Source organism: Thamnophis elegans, chromosome 2 (genome assembly GCF_009769535.1).
Source record: "Thamnophis elegans isolate rThaEle1 chromosome 2, rThaEle1.pri, whole genome shotgun sequence".
Classification (NCBI taxonomy): domain Eukaryota; kingdom Metazoa; phylum Chordata; class Lepidosauria; order Squamata; family Colubridae; genus Thamnophis; species Thamnophis elegans.
This window is the reverse complement of record NC_045542.1, coordinates 12,032,516-12,047,909: the sequence shown is the minus strand read 5'-3', so window position 1 is coordinate 12,047,909 and position 15,394 is coordinate 12,032,516. Positions and strand designations below refer to the sequence as shown.

Below are 15,394 nucleotides of genomic sequence, written 5' to 3'. Positions count from 1 at the left end.
ATCTGCCCTGAGGACCCGGATTGTTGTTGGGGGCGATATGCTGACTCTGTAAACCGCTTAGAGAGGGCTGAAAGCCCTATGAAGCGGTATATAAGTCGAACTGCTATTGCTATTGCTATTGGATTTACCTTTGGGGAATGTGTAAGTGGGGAGGGCCATTTTGTCTCACTTCTGACGCCTCCAGCAAGAAGTGCCTTATCTCCTTCCAAGGATGACTGTCTGCACAACATCTTCACAACTGAGGATTGGCTCATTCAACATCAGACTGAAGGGAGGGGTTTCTAATTCCTTTATCCTAACAGAATTGTCTAAGGCCAGCACTGTACAGTGTTTCTTTATTTACCATGACTTATTAAAGATATTTATTGTAGATTTTTTCCCCTTTTGTACATAGCAAGATGGAATGACATGGAGAACATACAGATCTGAAAAATAAATGACACCCTTAAATCACATTTCTTTTCATTTCATTTATTAGATGTATTTGCTGCTCATCTTCTTTTGAACATTTGCTTTCTTCTAACAAGCATCCGGGTACATCTGGGTTATTTGCCATTCTCTAAGCAGTTGTATATTGACAGCAAAGGCCATGAATTTTATAATTGTCCACAGATGGTACTGCAATCTTTATCAACGACACTGTTGAGCTTCACTTTCTGTGCATCACTTAGTTTATCCCATGGTTCTGCAAAGCTGCACAAGGAGATTTGAAAACGATCACCAGAAATCCACCCTTTTGAAATAGAAAAGGTGCAAAAATATCCTGTCAATAAGTACCCCCACTGTAAGGATTCATTCACAACTTTAACCCTAATCTGAATCTGAACCCGATCCGTTGGTATTTGGCCCACGTTTTAAGTAGGGAATGTGCCAATTCCATATAAGCCAACTTTCTGCTTTTCTCAGCAAATCTATAATTTTTAAAAAGCGAGCTTTACATCTCTAAGGGAACTGACAACACAGTACCTCACTGACACTGGCTTATCCCTCCAAAAATGCGATGGAAGTTGACCAAGTAGTACTACAGAGCAGATTAGTAAAAATGATAATGCTGAAACAATGTTTTGCAATGTGCCATCCTCTTTAATTTATATGTATTAATTATTAGTAGATAATTGGTCTTCTCTACCTGAAAATACATATTCTTCTCCTTTGAGAGGCCCTTTGTGTATATATCCACAGAAATTATCTGAGACTGAGGTGTAGAGAAACTGTGCCTTTTTTACTTTCTCTGGACCCTTGTACACCTTCAAAAAGAAAGATAATTCAGTATATGATAAGGACAAGAGCAGGTCAGGAGAATTGCAAAATAATGTTTCAGGAGGAGGAGAGGCTTACCTCAATGGGCTGAATAGTATAGATATTATCGGGTGAATATGACGGAGATTCTGGATCTTCCTTGACGCTCATAAATTTGGCCCTCATCACTGGAGAGAAATGGCGGAGGAGAGAGGGGGGCAGACAGACAGACTTATTCAACAAAAGCTTCTGATATAACTAATATTTATTTGTTTATTTTTATTTATTTAGTTTGTCACTCATGTACAAGATAACAGGAATAAGAATAAATAGGAATAAGAAAACAGGAAATGGGTACAAATAAATGGGGACAGTAGGACAGGGATGTTAGGAACACTGGTGCGCTTATGCACGCCCATAATTATGCATTGTGCATGTTCAACATTCATGCCATAGGAATGATTTTGCTGCAATTGGAAGGATTAATGTTGGCAGCAAAACCTACAAAGCAAGGAAGTGGGGAGTAGTAAAAGATGGAAGGGACAAAAACATTCATTTCCAAAACTCACCAATCTTAGCTTTGCAACATGCTTTCTGGAGAGTTAATCGCTCACAGCGGCAGGCATCTGTGAGATCTCCCAAGAACACGAGGACCAGGAAGCTCGCTAGGAAAAATCCATGTGATTCTGTAGAATCCATTTCTTGCTCTTTACGAAGCCACTCGCTTAGGGCAGAGGTGATGCTTTCTTTCCGTTGCAGGCTTTCTGGAAGTGGGTTATGAGAGAGAGATCACCCAAGGTAGAGTAAATTGTGACTCCTAGTTCAAAATGTTCTAGAATTGACTGCTCCCAGGAAAGAGATCAGTGGGATGTTTTGTGGGGTGGGAAGACAAGGCAGACACCAAAATCAGAAAAGGATTATTCAAATAATCATGGGGGCTTCATCTTGTGGATGAAGATTTAAAGCATTGTTATTGTGTGAGTCACTCTTCATGAAACAAAGACTTGTTGACTTGCAGGGCCAACATACTGAGTTGTAGAGGAGCAAAGAGTGACCAGTTAGGCTCTAAGGTGCAACAACAGTCAACAAAATGAGAGGTTTTTTATGCTAGCCCAGAAAAGACAATCACTTTCTAAGGGGAGACAGGACTGAGGCAAGAAGGAAGATGTTAAGATAAGAATTATTGTGTGTTTTATTTTTATAAGCTTCAAATCAGGGGTGGGTTGCTGCTGGCATTACTGCTGGTTCGGTGGGTGTGCAATTTTCTGTGTGCGCAGTTGCCCATAAATAGGTCTGCGCATGCACAGAACATTAAAAATTGGGGGGAATGCCGTGCCAACCAGGGAACCGGTTCAGAAGTGTGGCAGGCCTGAGTCGCTGCTGGTTCTGGCGACCCAGGCCGGCAAACCACTACCGGTTTGGCTGAACTGATCCAAACCAGTAGGAACCCACCTCTACTTCAAATCAACCATCCTTGCTGGTGTCTCCATTTTCAACTGCATGTATTTTCTTGATAATCTTTTCCAGAAATCTTTTGCTATTGACTTCTTCCTGGGGCTGAAAGTGAGTGAATGACTTGTAGTCCCCAGCTAGTTTTTATGTTTCACTAGAACTCTTAAGTTTCTAATCTGGTGCCTTACCCACCTCATCAAATTGGCTTTCTTAGAGAGTTTGTTACAAAAGAAAGTGGCTGTTGTTTCCTCACCTTATTCTCTGCTACTCCTGGCTCCTTACCCAGAGGCGAAGTTTGTTTCCCAGTGTGTACCCTGATGATATTTAAAGCTTCTCCTCACTCCTTCCCCCAAATTTTCTCTTGCCTTGAAATTCATAATTGCTATTCGAACTAGCCACACTTGATTTCTCAAAGAACTGGCAGTAAAATATGTCCCCATTTTGTTTGCTGAGATTAGATTTCTGGAAGAGAGATTTGGACACAGCGTATCTTATGTTAATGTTACGTTAAGAGGACCATAAAAATCAAGGTATTCCTTATCTGTTTAATTTTTCTATGTGGACTCCAACTCTAGAATTTCCTCTTGAAACTCAGGTCATCTCAGGTAATCGTGAGGTGTCATGTCTGCCATTTTTGTTTTGGAAAGGATGTACAGAAGTAGGTTTCTTGGTCATTGGTAGCCATGACACCCCAAGGTTGTTATGGGACGTCTTCGGAATTTCAGGCTTCCAGAACCTTTTTGCCTTTTATCCTCTGCTTGTAAACAGCTGCAGATCCCTAGCAGCCATTTGTGTTTCTAGCATCAGTTCTTCTCTTCAGTAGTGGATTTCTTCTAATGAGAGTGTGTGTGGGGTGGTGGTGGTATACCTGTCCAAGACTTTTGCAAACTTCAAGATATAAGGAACTTGGCTGCCAAACCTATTTGTTTATTCATAGATAAGCAGTTATGTTTTAATTCCAAATCATACAAGAAATTGAAGTTGTGAAATAATCAGAACTGAAAATAATAGGGAAGATGCTTTACTGGAACTCTTGAGATCAAAATCAGTTAATTTCAAATGCTTTGAAATGTTTTAAATGCTTTGAGAAATTCTGGGTGGACTATTTACAATATTTGCTTGGCAACACATGCTGCTGAAACCTATGAATTAAATAGTATGGCACAGATGCTTGAACAGCCTCCTGAGTCCTGCAACTTTAGGAGCCTTAAGAAATGCAGTGCTTGAGCCAACAATTCATTTTTATAAAAAATTTAAAAAAGTTAAATGGAAGTATTAGTTATGTATCTGAATTGCAGAATGAGGAATCGGAATATCCAATTTTGGAAAGTCAATGGACCCAAGTGTTAAGAAATGTCAAATATACTCATGATCAAAACATGCTATTAACTTCACTGAAAGTATTATTTTGTTTATTGGGCCTCCTGAAAGAAAATTTTAAAAGAGACAATCAATTTTTTTATCCTGGTGTATAAGAAATTTTATGGACCTTGAACTCAGAGAATGTCTTCTTTCTCACCTATGGCTATAGTGTTTTGATTTCAAATTATTATGCGTGCCAGAACAACTTTGGAAAGAGTGGGTTCTTTGACTGTATTCTTAAAATGTGGAGCTTGTCATCTCATGAAGTGTTTTGGTTTTATTGAGCCTGGGGCACAGCAATAAGATATTATACAAGGTAGTATTATACTATATTATACAAAGCAGCTTACCATCTTGATTTTAAGGAAGGATCCAATATATGAGTCTTTTGTGTGTTTTTGTTAATATTCTATGTTCCAAAAATGAAAATATGAAAGAAAATGTTTTTACATGGTCTAGATTGAATGAAAAGCTTAAGGATCAAATTAGTTTTTATATTACTTTTTATGTTTATTACATCTCTTTTTCTGTTAATTTTGTCAATTTTTAAAAACACTGTGCATGTGTGTGTACACAGTTATAATCACTACCATTTTCTTTCCCTGTTGGCATTGTGCTTTTTGGTGTTTCACTATTAAATAAGGTTACTATAGCTTCATCTGGTTTATCTCCTTTTTATTTCCTTTTAATGCTGCTGCATTCTGCAGGTCTGAGCAAAACTCTCAACACCCACATTGTTCAGATGTTTTCATTTCTTTTCCTATTTTCTTGTTACCATAGTAGCTCCTAAACTGATTATATAGTGGGTGTATGAGAACTGGCTTTATTTAGCAGTGTCTGATCTTGGAAGTATCACCAAATGGCACCAGATATTTTGTTTCCATGAGGCAACATAAAGATTTCTACATTCACTAAACATGTTATTTCATTTAGGTGCACATAGATGAAAGGCCTTGGTATTTAGAATAGGGGGCAATAGTCAAAAACACTCATTGTTTTGAAGGTACCAAAAGCCTACAAATTACGGTAGAATTCTAGCAACATCTCCCTAAAGCAAATTTTTACTCTCCAGAAGCTCTTGAAATGAAATAACCGGTTAGCAAGATTTTGTTGTTGACACAGTCTTAAATCTGTAATTTGACAGGACTGAACACCCAGAAGAAGTCCCTAAATCAGACAGGCCTTAAAAATTCTGTGATATTATTGCTTGATAATTCTCCACTTCTTATAAGGATGATTACAAACTCCACATGGTAGTTACTTTCATTGTTATTGCTTTTTTAATCATCATGTTTCTTTTTTACACTTTTCTTCTGACTTTCAAAACAAACGAACAAGAGTTCCTGAAACAGGTTGAGCCCATTCAAAAATGGGCTCCTGGAGAAGATGGGAGCCTAAATCACCTCACGGTGGGCTCTGTACAACATGGCAGCTGCTGTTTGGGAATTCCTTGAAGCCGTAGGGCGAAGAATAGAATAAAAACCAGGCCACGCAAGACTCCTCGGTGGGACTTCCTCTGCCCATAGGTGTAGAAAAGACAATGCAATGCCAGGTGCCCCGACTACACCAGGTTCCCAACCTTACAGAAAGGCTGAGCACAGCAGCTACTGGCCTCAAGGACTGCATGGCCCGCGGCAGCCTCACTCTCTGAAGTCACATCAGCTGCAGAGCCGCAGAGCTAAAGTGGTCAGTTGTGGGCCACCCGGTGCAATGCAGGTTCAGAGGCGCTGCGCTCTATCTTGGGCAAGGAGTGCTGAAGTGACTCAATGGAGGCCAGAATCTGAAAGAGAAGACAAGAGGGTTTCACTCAGAACAAGCATCTCGCAACATGCTACCTTAGCAGAGTGGGGTTCAAAATACTATCGTAAGTAGAGCTAGCCTAGCTCTAAAAGTAACAATAAAGCTGCCAGAGCAGCTACGGAATCTGTTTCACCTTTTTTTCAGACAAGCACAATCCCATCCTTTGGGCTTTGCTGTTGAATAGGCACAAAATATAAGAACTTGAAGGCCATAGAAACTCAGAAAGAAGTTTGTCTCTCTTCATGTGACACAGATGAAGAGAGAACATGTCAGATGTGGGTTCCTACTAGTTCGCTCCTATTCGGTAGAACCGGTTCATCAAATCTACCGAACTGGTTAGAAGAGGTTCCACCAGTGGACCCGGAAAGCAGGCCACACCTACAGAAGAGGTTCCAAAATTTTTTGAAACCCACCACTGGTCCTTGGATATGATTAGAGCCAAGGTGGCACAGTGGTTAAATGCAGCACTGCAGGCTACTTCAGCTGACTGCAGTTCAGCAGTTCGGCTGTTCAAATCCCACCAGGCTCAAGGTTGACTCAGCCTTCCATCCTTCCAAGGTGGGTAAAATGAGGACCTGGATTGTTGTTGGGGGCAATATGCTGACTCTGTAAACCGCTTAGAGAGGGCTGAAAGCCCTAGGAAGCGGTATATAAGTCTAACTATTGCTATTATTCTACACTATCATGCTCCTATTTATAAAACTCAGTGCCTCTGTGAAAGGTAAGGATGACTACTGCGTTTTGTGGTGCAATCAGAACATTGCGTGTGTTGAAGTTAATGCAAACCAAAGATGCCTTTTAAAAAACAAGTTTACATCGTATTCTTATGCAGGCCAGTGCTGTGTGTGAGGTAATTTAAGGTGGTTCTGACAAGTGTAGTCGGCATCTTCATATCCGGTCACATGGGCGGCAAGCCACTCCCATCCGGTCACATGGGCGGCAAGCCACACCCACAAAGGAGGCCACACCCACAGAGTAGGTTCGAACAATTTTTGAAACCCACCACTGGAACATGTGTAAATCTGCACTTTGCTATTCTTGTTTTCTTTCTTTCTATATCTCCATAAAGCAGAATGACGATGTACGTTAGATGAAGATTTGTTATATGAAGATTTGAGTGGTGCGGTAGCCTGGAGGTGGAGCCCTCACCTCACAATCAGGAGGCTGTGAGTTCGATCTTAGGTAGAGGCAGATATTTCTCTCTGGGCACAATGACAATTTATCTGCTGAATAAAATTCCGCACTGGTGACAGGAAGGGCATCCAGCCAGTAAACACTCTGCTCCATTCAGTTGCCCAGACTCCACCCTGCGAGGAGTTATGGGATCATAAAAAAAGATGATGATGATACGAAGAGCTGTGTGATTTATGTCTCTTAATTTTTCTCTGATCTTGGAGTTTTGGTTCATTTTTAGAAAGAAGTTATATGTTAAAAAGAACACAGAGACACATTGCAATTGCATTGGCCTTCCTCAGAATCAAAAGTCCTAAGGAGGAAAACATGAAGGTGAAGTCAGGTATGGTAGCAGTTTATATAGTTATACATGGAGATGAGTTTCATCTTCATCCTGAAGACGAAACTCAAATACTTTGGCCACCTAATGAGAAGGAAGGACTCACTGGAGAAGAGCCTCATGCTGGGAACGATGGAGGGCAAAAGAAGAAGAGGATGACAGAGAATGAGGTGGCTGGATGGAGTCACAGTTGGTGTGAGCTTAAAGGGACTCGGGGGGATGACAGAGGAGAGGAAGGCCTGGAGGAACGTTGTCCATGGGGTCGCAATGGGTTGGACACGACTTCACAACTAACACCATGGAGATGAGAAGGTCAAGAGAGGAAAATGAATCTTTAATTCATTCAATTCATATTTAATCAGCAACTTTAGGACATAGGCAATACACGTAGTCCAGTGGTCTCCAACCTTGGCAACTTTAAGACCTGTGGACTTCAACTCCCAGAGTTCCTCAGCCAGCTGGCTGAGGAACTCTGGGAGTTGAAGTCCACAGGTCTTAAAGTTGCCAAGGTTAGAGACCACTGACATAGTCCTCCACTTCCGGCCACAATTGAACCCAAAATTTATGTTGCTAAGGGAGAAATTTGTTAAATGAGCTTTGACCCATTTTATGACTTTCCTTGCCACCTTTGTCAAGGGAATCATTGCGGTTGTTCAAATTAGAAACATGGCTGTTAAGTCAATCTGGCTTCTCCACTGACTGCCTGTCAGAAGGTCGCAAAAGAGAATCACGTGACTGTAGGACACTGCAACCGTCATAAATGCGAGTGGAGCTGTCAAGCATCCGAATGTAAATCATGTAACCCTGGGGATGCTGATATGGTCGTAAGTGTGAAAAATGGTCGTAAGTCACTTTTTTCAGTGGCATTGTAACTTCAAACAGTCATTAAACCAACTGTTGCAAGTTGAGGACTATCTGTAAAGCATTTCTTCGTAGAACTCATAATTAACTTGGTGGACAAGAGTGCATGGAAAACTGTACAGCAACAGCCTGAAGGCTCATCCTAATCCAGCCAGTATCTCTTGTCCACCAAAGCAGGAGATAAGAGCAATGATAGTATTTTTGGCTTGCATTTCCCAGCAATTGAAAATCAAATAATAATATATTGATGAATATAACTGGTATGATTAGTGTCTTTATCTTTCAAAGATTTTTCTATTGGCTTTCATGCACTGGCTACCTGTTGATCTCCGGGTGCGCTTCAAGGTGCTACTTATCACCTATAAAGCCCTTCATGGTAGTGGGCCTGGGTACTTGAGAGACCGCCTACTGCCAATTACCTCCACTAGACCGATACGATCGCATCGATTAGGCCTCCTCCGAATTCCATCTTCCAGCCAGTGCAGACTGGCAACTACCCGGAGGAGAGCCTTCTCGGTGGCTGCTCCGACCCTTTGGAACGAACTCCCCGTGGAGATTCGGACCCACACCACCCTCCAGTCCTTCCGCGCCGCTTTAAAGATCTGGCTGTCCCGGCTGGCCTGGGGTTAAGATTGTAGCCCCACCCGAACTGTGTGACTGTTGTGCTCTTTTTTTAACATGTTGTATTGTCTACTGTTTGTCTTCCCCCCCCCCTTTTTTGAATTGTGAGCCGCCCTGAGTCCCCCCAGGGAAAAGGGCGGCATACAAATAAAGGAAACTAAACTAAACTAAACTAAACTAAAAGTTACCTCACATCTTCAAAAGGTAAAGGTTCCCCTTGCACAGATGTGCTAGTCGTTCCTGACTCTAGGGGGCAGTGCTCATCTCCGTTTCGAAGCCAAAGAACCAGCCTTGTCCTAAGACGTCTCCGTGGTCATGTGGCCGGCATGGCTAAACACCGAGGACGCACGGAACGCTGTTACCTTCCCACCAAAGCTGGTCCCTATTTTTCTACTTGCATTTTTACGTGCTTTCGAACTGCTAGGTTGGCAGAGGATCTTCAAAAGAGGAAGAGGCAAATCCATGTGCACATGCTCTGTACCTCTGCATGCTAGATTGCTGGAGATACTTTCGGCCAAGATATTTCGCCGATTAGTTTCTCAGAGATACAAATTTGGCCATCAGCTGAAACGTCACCCTGATTGATGGATTTTACATCACAATCCCTTAAGCTCTCACCTGAGGGAAGAGGGGCCTTTCTTCACGACTGAATTTAAGGCAGTCACTCATTAGCCTGCGCATGGCTTTGGGGCAATTGCTTGGCACCTTGCTAAGGTCAGGCGACAGATATCCCCGACCAACCATGAATATGATCTAGAAGAACAAGAGAGATGCAGTGTTATTTAAAAACAATGTAGGAAAACTGTGCAGAGTTTCTGACATTATTTCCAAGCTTCCCCCTCCAATAGCTCCGCTCCAGATCACATGACCAATAGAAAAGTTGAATGGAGGAGTTGGCAGCATTCCACACCATGGCCCAAAGGAAGACAATGGAGGAATTTTCCAGGTATGTTTCTGGTTTTGGGCTGGATAATTCCCAATTTTGAACATGAACTTTCTAATAAAAAGAGCCAGCGTTGTCCGAAGACGTCTCTGTGGTCATGTGGCCAGCATGGCTAAATACCAAAGGCGCATGGAACTCTCTATCTGAATAAGATAGGGCATTAATGGTGAACCTTTTCAGCACAGAATGTCTAAACCGGAACATGTGTGAATGCGTGCACCAGAGCGCCCAAAGACCAGTTAGCTGGCACACGCCTGTCTGTTTTTGGGCCATATTTCAGGCTGTTTTTTCGAGCCATTTTCAGGGTGAAAAACAGCTTGAAAATGGCCCGAAAAATGACCATTTTGGCCATTTTCTGATGCTCCGGTGCCCGCAAAGACCAGCTGGTGACGGTGCGGGTGCCCACAGAGAGGGCTCTGCGTGCCAACTCTGTCATGCATGCCATAGGTTCACCATCAGAGAGATACCTTGAAGAATAGAAGGAGATCAGACCACAGGCAGAAGATGAGGAGACCCAGCAAAGACCTTGGCTACCTTCAGAATCACTTGAGCCCCTTCTCTTGGCTCCATTAAATAGCCAGCGAGGACCATTTAAAAAGGATTTAGGACACAGGGCGTGGCTGAACCCCGTATTCCCTTCCTTCCTTCCTTACCTGGTCCCGATTGTTGATATGACTATACGGAAGAGTCCCGGAGAGCAGCTCATAGAGGACGACTCCATAGGAGTAGACATCTGACTGGAAGCTGTAAGGATTGGGGTCCTGCATTCGAATCACTTCCGATGCCTGTGGGGGTCCAGTGGGAAGGCATTAAGATTTGCAGATGGGGTAAGCCAAACCTTTCTACTTTCCAGAGAAAGTAGAACTGTCTGTTTTCTGCTACCTATCTCTTCTCCTCTCTCTCCCAACCCTGGCCTGTTTCAAAGCTTTACCTCCCAACATACACACCATCCAGAGGATGGAACCACTGGGTTGTTCCACTTGCTGTGAGCCACTCCAACGTGTCTTCACCGTGGCAAGGCCAAAATCACCAATCTTCACGGTCAAGCCTTCATGCAGGAAGATATCTGGCAGCAGCAGGTGAAGGACCTTCACGGGTATCTTGGCCTGAGTAGTTAACCACTTGTCCAACAAGAAGCACCAGTTATCTATCCCTGACCTCAGTTCCCCAAAGTCTCACTTTTATCTCATGCAGTATCTTGGAAATACTTACAGTTTAGGAGCGCCAACAATGTAAGTACAAACCCTCTTTTTTTTCTACTCTGACATGCTGTGGCTTTTAGGTAACTAATTCACTCAGGTTTCCTTAAAAAAGGGTTCCCACTCAAGACTGAACAGATGCAAGAGAAGGATACTGTTTGATTTGAGATCCCGGTGGATTATGTTCTTAGCATGAAGGTAACTGGGGAAAAGAGACAATGAGTTAAAGCAATGGCACTTAAACTTACATACCGCTTCACAGTGCTTTATAGTTTACAGAGTCAGCAAATTGCCCCCAACAATCTGGGTCCTCATTTTACCGACCTCCGAAGGATGGAAGGCTGAGTCAACCTTGAGCCAGAGAGACTTGAATTGTCAAACTGCTGGCAGCCAGCAATCAGCAGAAGTAGGCTGCAATACTGCATTCTAACCACTGCACCATCATTTATTTATTATTTATTTATTTATTTATTTATTTATTTATTTATTTATTTATTTATTTATTTATTTATTTATTTATTGTCTTGTATGCCGCCCACTCCCGGAAGACTCCGGGCGGCTCACAAAAGACAAGGGAAAGGGGGGAACGAGACAAAGACAACATATTAAAAACAAAACCAACATTCACAATTTCCGTGGAGGTAGATGCTTCTCAGCTCCCCCCAGCCTGCTGGAACAGCCAGGACTTGGTGGCTTTGCGGAAGGCCGGCAGGGTAGTAAGGATCCGGATCTCAACAGGGAGCTCGTTCCAGAGGGCCGGAGCTGCAACAGAGAAGGCTCTCCCCCGGGGAGTCGCCAGCTGACATTGGCTGGCAGATGGAATCCGGAGGAGACCCAACCTGTGCAATCTAATTGGTCTGAGAGAGGTAATCGGCAGGAGGCGGTCTCTCAGGTACCCAGGTCCGATGCCATGTAGGGCTTTATAGGTAGCGACCAGCTCCTTGAAGCGGATTCGGAGACTGATAGGTAGCCAGTGCAGCTCGCGGAGGATAGGTGTAACGTGGGTGTACCTTGGTGCACCCACAATCGCTCGCGCGGCTGCATTCTGGACTAATTGGAGTCTTCGAACACTCTTCATGGTTCTCCTCTTATCACCTTTTCTTTACATCATCATTCATAAGTATGCCTCCCTTTTCTGACTGCCTCCCTGCCTGTATATTGGGCATACATTACATGGAGTAAGTGAGGTGGCGCAGTGGTTAAATGCAGCACTGCAGGCTACTGCTAGATCAGCAGGTCAGCGGTTCAAATCTCACCGGCTCAGGGTTGACTCAGCCTTCCATCCTTCCGAGGTGGGTAAAATGAGGACCCAGATTGTAGGGGGCAATATGCTGACTCTCTGTAAACCGCTTAGAGAGGCCTGAAAGGCCTATGAAGCGGTATATAAGTCTACTGCTATTGCTATTGCTATTGCTATTGATTATTATTATTTTTTTGTGCTTAATTTTTCTGATTCAGGCATCTCGCCATTCACTACAGGGCCATTTCTGTTGTACTAGATCCATTTCTCAGAGCTCAGATCCCATGAACATGGACGTGGCTCTCAGGTGATGACCTCTTCTTCAGAAACTGTTTAAATTTGTCCAGCAGTGCTGGACAAAGAGTCCTGGTGATGGGTCCTCAGCATTCCAGCCATTGCAGTGTCCCAGCGGTCACGAGACCACATCTGGATGCTTGGCTCACATTGTTGTAGCAAGCCGCAGTCACTTGATTGCAATTTCCGATTATTTCCCGCTGGGTTTCCACAAACAAAATCAATAGGGGTACCGACAAAAAGTCAGACGTCACAGTCACGTGAGCATCTGGCATAAGGACAACAGGACTGCTGCCATTGCCTTTACTAAGTGATGTGGTCATGTGACATCACACTTTATAATACACTCTTTGGTGCTGGTACTTTTGATCCTAATTGCTGTTGGAACCGAAGGACTACTTACAGTCTCTTCTCCATCTGTGATACTTATTTCAAACCCAGTGGAGTCTTATGACCTCTGCCTACAGTTGGTTGGATGTTGTGGAGTTCAACATAATCCTACAGTCCAGGTGCCGATTCTCTATGCTGTGCCAATAACACCAGGAATATTGTAGTCCAGCCTTCCCCAACCTAGGTATTTGTCAACCCTGTAGCTGACCGTAGCCATTTTGAGGCTTCAGTGTTGCCACACAGGAGCTGAGGATAGGGAGAGGGGGTGGAGATTAGAGATAGCTGGGGTTTTACAGCCAAAATAAAACATTCTTCCCTGGGAACCAAGGACATTCTAACACCTGGCCAGAGAGAGGAGGAGCGATGTTACCAGGTGACAGGATAGCACCTTGATTGGACGATGTGACTGATTGTTTCATGAATGTATCTTGCCTTTTTATATACACTGAGAGCATATACACCAAAGACAAATTTCTTGTGTGTCCAATCACACTTGGGCAATAAAGAATTCTGGACAGAACTCAGCAGGAGGTGAGAAACTTTTACTTTTAATTAGGTGAAAACCGCAGGAACTTTCAGAGTCAGTTTTCACCAAAACTGGGCCAATACGGTCTATCCAATAAAGCTATTCTTTGAGGAATCCGCTTGTCTCTGAGGTTTACCTGCTTTGGGTCTATTACTTGGAACCCTGATAGTATTCTGGGAATTGCAGCCCCAAAGCAACTGGAAGATAGCAATAGCAATAGCAGTTAGACTTATATACCGCTTCATAGGGCTTTCAGCCCTCTCTAAGCGGTTTACAGAGTCAGCATATCGCCCCCACAGTCTGGGTCCTCATTTCACCCACCTCGGAAGGATGGAAGGCTGAGTCAACCTTGAGCCGGTGAGATTAGAACTGCTGAACTGCAGATAACAGTCAGCTGAAGTGGCCTGCAGTACTGCACCCTAACCACTGCGCCACCTCGGCTCTTGCTTGCTTGAGAAAATGCTCAAGATGCTTGCTTGAGAAAAAGTGTTGCAGACAGTGTTGGCCAACACTAATGTGTTTGTCGGATGGTTTCAAAACTCCAATCCTAAACCTGGTCTGCCAGAGTTCTTACATTCCTTAACTGGGTTGTTGTTGCCCTGGCGATTCTGGTAGAGCACATTTAATTACTTCTGCTCTTTTAATGATTGTAAATTGGTGGTCTTTTTATTGGTTGGTTATGCTTTTATAGTATTATCGCAAGAGTTGTGATTATTTAAAGTGTTGTTTGTTGAAGGATGTGCGCTAAATAAACATATCATTTATTATTGCTAAAAACCCTGTGGATTATTAGGTTTCCACCTCAGTTAGCTGAGAGGCTCTGACTAGACTCCAACCAGGAATATTGTGTTCATTGTCTGCTCTCTTCCCTTGCAATTGCTCTTCAAAACGTGCTGCCTTACCAGCAAGACTGTTGGTGGCGCAATACTGGAAGAAGGAAGATTTGCCTACTATTCAAGAACGGACATTAAAAGTAACAAACCTAGCAGAGATGGCTAAAATATCAGCATATCTCAAGGAGCACTCAAATGAGAGATATAAACTGGAGTGGAGAAGATGGATTGACTATACTCAAAATAAATATGAGACTAAGAAATTCCACAGAGTTTATGACTGAAGAAACAAGGAATGATATAATCTGTTTAAAGTTAGCCTAGCAAAGAGGAGTTAAAAGCTCAAATGAAAGATGCTACCAACTTTTTTTAAAGTTTATCTTAGAATATCTTTGTTAAAGATTTATACCCTGTATTGGTTCTGGGGGGGGGGGGAGGTTGGGGGGGGAGGGCAGGGGGGGAGGTAAACATTTGTAAAAGTTTTTTTTTCTAAAATTTTCAATTAAAAAAAACAACACGTGCTGCCCTAGGACTTGATGGCTCCATACTCACTCCATGCCCTGTGCTGTCTGTCGGGCCACGTCAATCCGTTGCACCATCTCTAGGGGTGTTTCCTGTACATGCAAATGCTGATAAAGGCTGCTGCCTTCACACCACTGGGTGATGATGGCGAAGCTGGGTCGAGTCATGAACCCCATGAAGAGCAGTATGTTGGCATGACGCGTCTTCCTGAAAAGTAGGAATGAAACAGGGGTCAAAGGCTTCCTAGGCAAAGTCTCCAGGATCGGCCTTTCAATTAGCCTTCCCCAAAAATGGCTGCCAGGTCATGCACATACTTGGCCTACCTAAGCACCTGCATCTCATTCTTGAAGGCTTGCACTTGCTCACTGGTGGGGTTGGTGACCTTGAGGATCTTGATCGCCACATCCCCATGCCAGCGGCCTTTGAAAACCGTGCCGAAGGATCCAGCCCCAATGCGTTTCTGCAAGGTGACCTCGTTCGGGGAAACCTCCCAGTAGTAGCTTGAGTCCCGATAACCCAAGGTTTTCTATGAGAAGCAAGGTGGCACCAAGGAAGAGGAGGAGACATAGAGAAAGAAAAAATGTTTGCAGTCATAGTGT

The 15,394-nt window shown here is 43.3% G+C and overlaps 2 protein-coding genes across 11 annotated transcripts in view; both read right to left on the bottom strand.

The window, feature by feature from the left end:
* Nucleotides 1-383: 383 nt before the first annotated feature.
* Nucleotides 384-2,566, bottom strand: LOC116504623 (metalloproteinase inhibitor 1-like). The gene is made up of 4 exons (XM_032211767.1): nt 1,809-2,566; nt 1,339-1,427; nt 1,130-1,247; nt 384-733 (listed from the first exon to the last, which is right to left on the bottom strand). The coding sequence occupies exons 1-4, from the start codon at nt 1,936-1,938 to the stop codon at nt 597-599; spliced, it is 474 nt and encodes a 157-aa protein (XP_032067658.1). The 5' UTR covers nt 1,939-2,566; the 3' UTR covers nt 384-596.
* Nucleotides 2,567-5,310: 2,744 nt separating this feature from the next.
* Nucleotides 5,311-15,394, bottom strand: part of ARAF (A-Raf proto-oncogene, serine/threonine kinase) — a 29,137-nt gene continuing 19,053 nt past the window's right edge. For 7 of the 10 annotated variants that reach the window (XM_032210417.1, XM_032210414.1, XM_032210416.1 and 4 more), the window contains 7 exons: nt 15,119-15,321; nt 14,826-15,002; nt 11,146-11,192; nt 10,739-10,857; nt 10,445-10,576; nt 9,467-9,601; nt 5,311-5,833 (listed from right to left, as the gene is read on the bottom strand). In XM_032210417.1, the coding sequence (XP_032066308.1) occupies nt 5,741-5,833; nt 9,467-9,601; nt 10,445-10,576; nt 10,739-10,857; nt 11,146-11,192; nt 14,826-15,002; nt 15,119-15,321 (906 nt within the window). In that variant the 3' untranslated portion in view covers nt 5,311-5,740. Of the gene's footprint in view, nt 5,834-9,466; nt 9,602-10,444; nt 10,577-10,722; nt 10,858-11,145; nt 11,193-14,825; nt 15,003-15,118; nt 15,322-15,394 lie in introns of those variants that run through there. The other 3 variants (XM_032210411.1, XM_032210412.1, XM_032210419.1) reach the window with 2 other exon arrangements.

Excerpts from the sequence above, each read along its gene's own strand:
- LOC116504623 (XM_032211767.1), bottom strand. The coding sequence starts at position 1,938 with ATGGATTCTACAGAATCACATGGATTTTTCCTAGCGAGCTTCCTGGTC. Across the intron at positions 1,428-1,808 it reads ATGTTGCAAAGCTAAGATTG|TGATGAGGGCCAAATTTATG; the intron begins GTGAGTTTTGGA and ends ATTTCTCTCCAG. Across the intron at positions 1,248-1,338 it reads ATACTATTCAGCCCATTGAG|GTGTACAAGGGTCCAGAGAA; the intron begins GTAAGCCTCTCC and ends TTCTTTTTGAAG.